Below are 1,812 nucleotides of genomic sequence, written 5' to 3'. Positions count from 1 at the left end.
ATGACCAGTGTGGCAGAATGGCTCGTGCAGAACAAGGACAAGATCGAGAAGGCGGTGGAGATCATGGGACAGGCCTCCGCAGTCCTGGCTGCCACTGTGGGCCAGCTCCATCCCATCCTGGAGGCCGTGTTCGTAGCCTCCTCTGAGATCCTCAGCAACCCGGAAGGACAGGACGTCGGCTACCTGACTGAGCAGTTCAGCATTGTCAACCAGAAACTGGAAGGCATCCAGGCTGAGAGCGAACAAATCGCACTGGAGCAGCAGAATACCTCCTTGAATAAGCAGAACTTTGACCATGAGGCACAAATGCTCAGCCAGTACGAGAAGTTCCAGGACTTTGTCAACGCCAAGCCCAAGTTCAAAAATAAGAAGATGGAGAAGTTCCTCAGCCATTATGAGATCACGGACGCAGACTTGAACCTGGACGCCCTCTACAATGATGTTACTGGGGACAATACCTCAGGTCGCCCCACGCTGGAGATAGTGCTTGACACAGAACAAAGGAGTAGAAGGGCGGTAGAAGATTTCTGTGCCAGGCTTAAGAAGCTCTTTGTGGTGGGCATCATTGCCGTCATGGCTTACGCCAGCCTCAAGGAAGGGGTTGTGGGGGATGAGATGGTGAAGAAGTGGCAGGAGTGTATGAAAGATGTTGAGAACCGCATGAAAGCAGCAGTGGACGATTGCACTGAAAACTTCGCCAATCAAGCCAAAATGGACATGGAAAACCAGCTTCGGGAGAAACCTGGAAGTGTTGACCTTGACTTCACCAAATCCATATTGGACACCCTTGTTAAGAAATATGACTGGGTGAGCTGGTGTGTCATGGTCTTCAATGACAAGGAGCGCATTTTCTTTTTCAACTGGCTAGCTGGAAAGAACTACCATGGCAGTGAAGGAAGAGCTAATTACTTTGATGTGATGACCAAGAACAACACCAAAGTGGTGATCTCTTTCAGTGTTGAGCCTAAGCCTATCAACAAGGGTCTGATCCACCAACAGATTGATGGGCAGAAACTGAAGAGGAACATGACGGATGTGGCTCAGGTCCTCAACAGAAGCCTCCCCAACTGCCAGGTGCATGCTGTCAGCTACCATAAGAAAGTGGTGGAGACCAACAACTTCCAAGAGGATTGTTACTACTATGGACAACACCAAAATGTGTACCTATGCATTCATCCTAATTAGCTTTTTGTTTCACTATGCAATGGAAAACCATGAATAAAATGCATTGATGTTTATATATGAGTTTAGAGGTGTTTTTAAACATAGGTCATGCTTTAGCTGGTGATTGTGGGAAATGTAATCTCTTATATTTATTTGCTTATCGGCATGGTAGATTCTTGTGTAGTTTGTGATAGTTTAAACTATCAGGATTTGTATGTGTATAAAAATGTATATGATACATTTTATGTCAGGCTATCTACTCAACAACAGTGACAATGTATGAGAACTTGGTACTTCCTTCTACCTAAGAGAAAAGTAAGATACCTTATTTTACCTACATTTTTTGTATTTCATGATTACCATAATTACATTACCATACCAGCCAGCATAAATAAGCTATTTCTGGGTTTTCTTTTAAATAGATTTGCTAAATGTATAAATACGTGTTTTCACTTTGTAATTATGGGGTATTGAGTGTAGATTGCACAGTGCCTTCGGAAAGTCTTCAGACCCCTTGACTTTTTCAAAATGTTTCCTTACAGCCTTATTCTAAAATTGATTAAAAAAATTAAAATTCTCAGCAATCTACACACAATACCCCATAATGAAAAAGTGAAAACAGGTTTTTAGAAATGTTGACAAATGTAT

The 1,812-nt window shown here is 43.0% G+C and overlaps 1 protein-coding gene across 1 annotated transcript; it reads left to right on the top strand.

Moving 5' to 3' along the window:
• On the top strand, window positions 1-1,185 carry LOC311118107 (protein rapunzel-like; the record flags this gene model as incomplete). Its single annotated transcript, XM_084157593.1, has 1 exon — window positions 1-1,185. The coding sequence occupies one exon, from the start codon at window positions 1-3 to the stop codon at window positions 1,183-1,185; it is 1,185 nt and encodes a 394-aa protein (XP_084013719.1).
• Window positions 1,186-1,812: the final 627 nt, after the last annotated feature.

Source organism: Coregonus lavaretus (genome assembly GCF_964263955.1).
Source record: "Coregonus lavaretus genome assembly, chromosome: 3".
Classification (NCBI taxonomy): Eukaryota; Metazoa; Chordata; class Actinopteri; order Salmoniformes; family Salmonidae; genus Coregonus; species Coregonus lavaretus.
The sequence above is the reverse complement of the archived record's forward strand: the minus strand, read 5'-3'. Positions and strand labels throughout refer to the sequence as shown.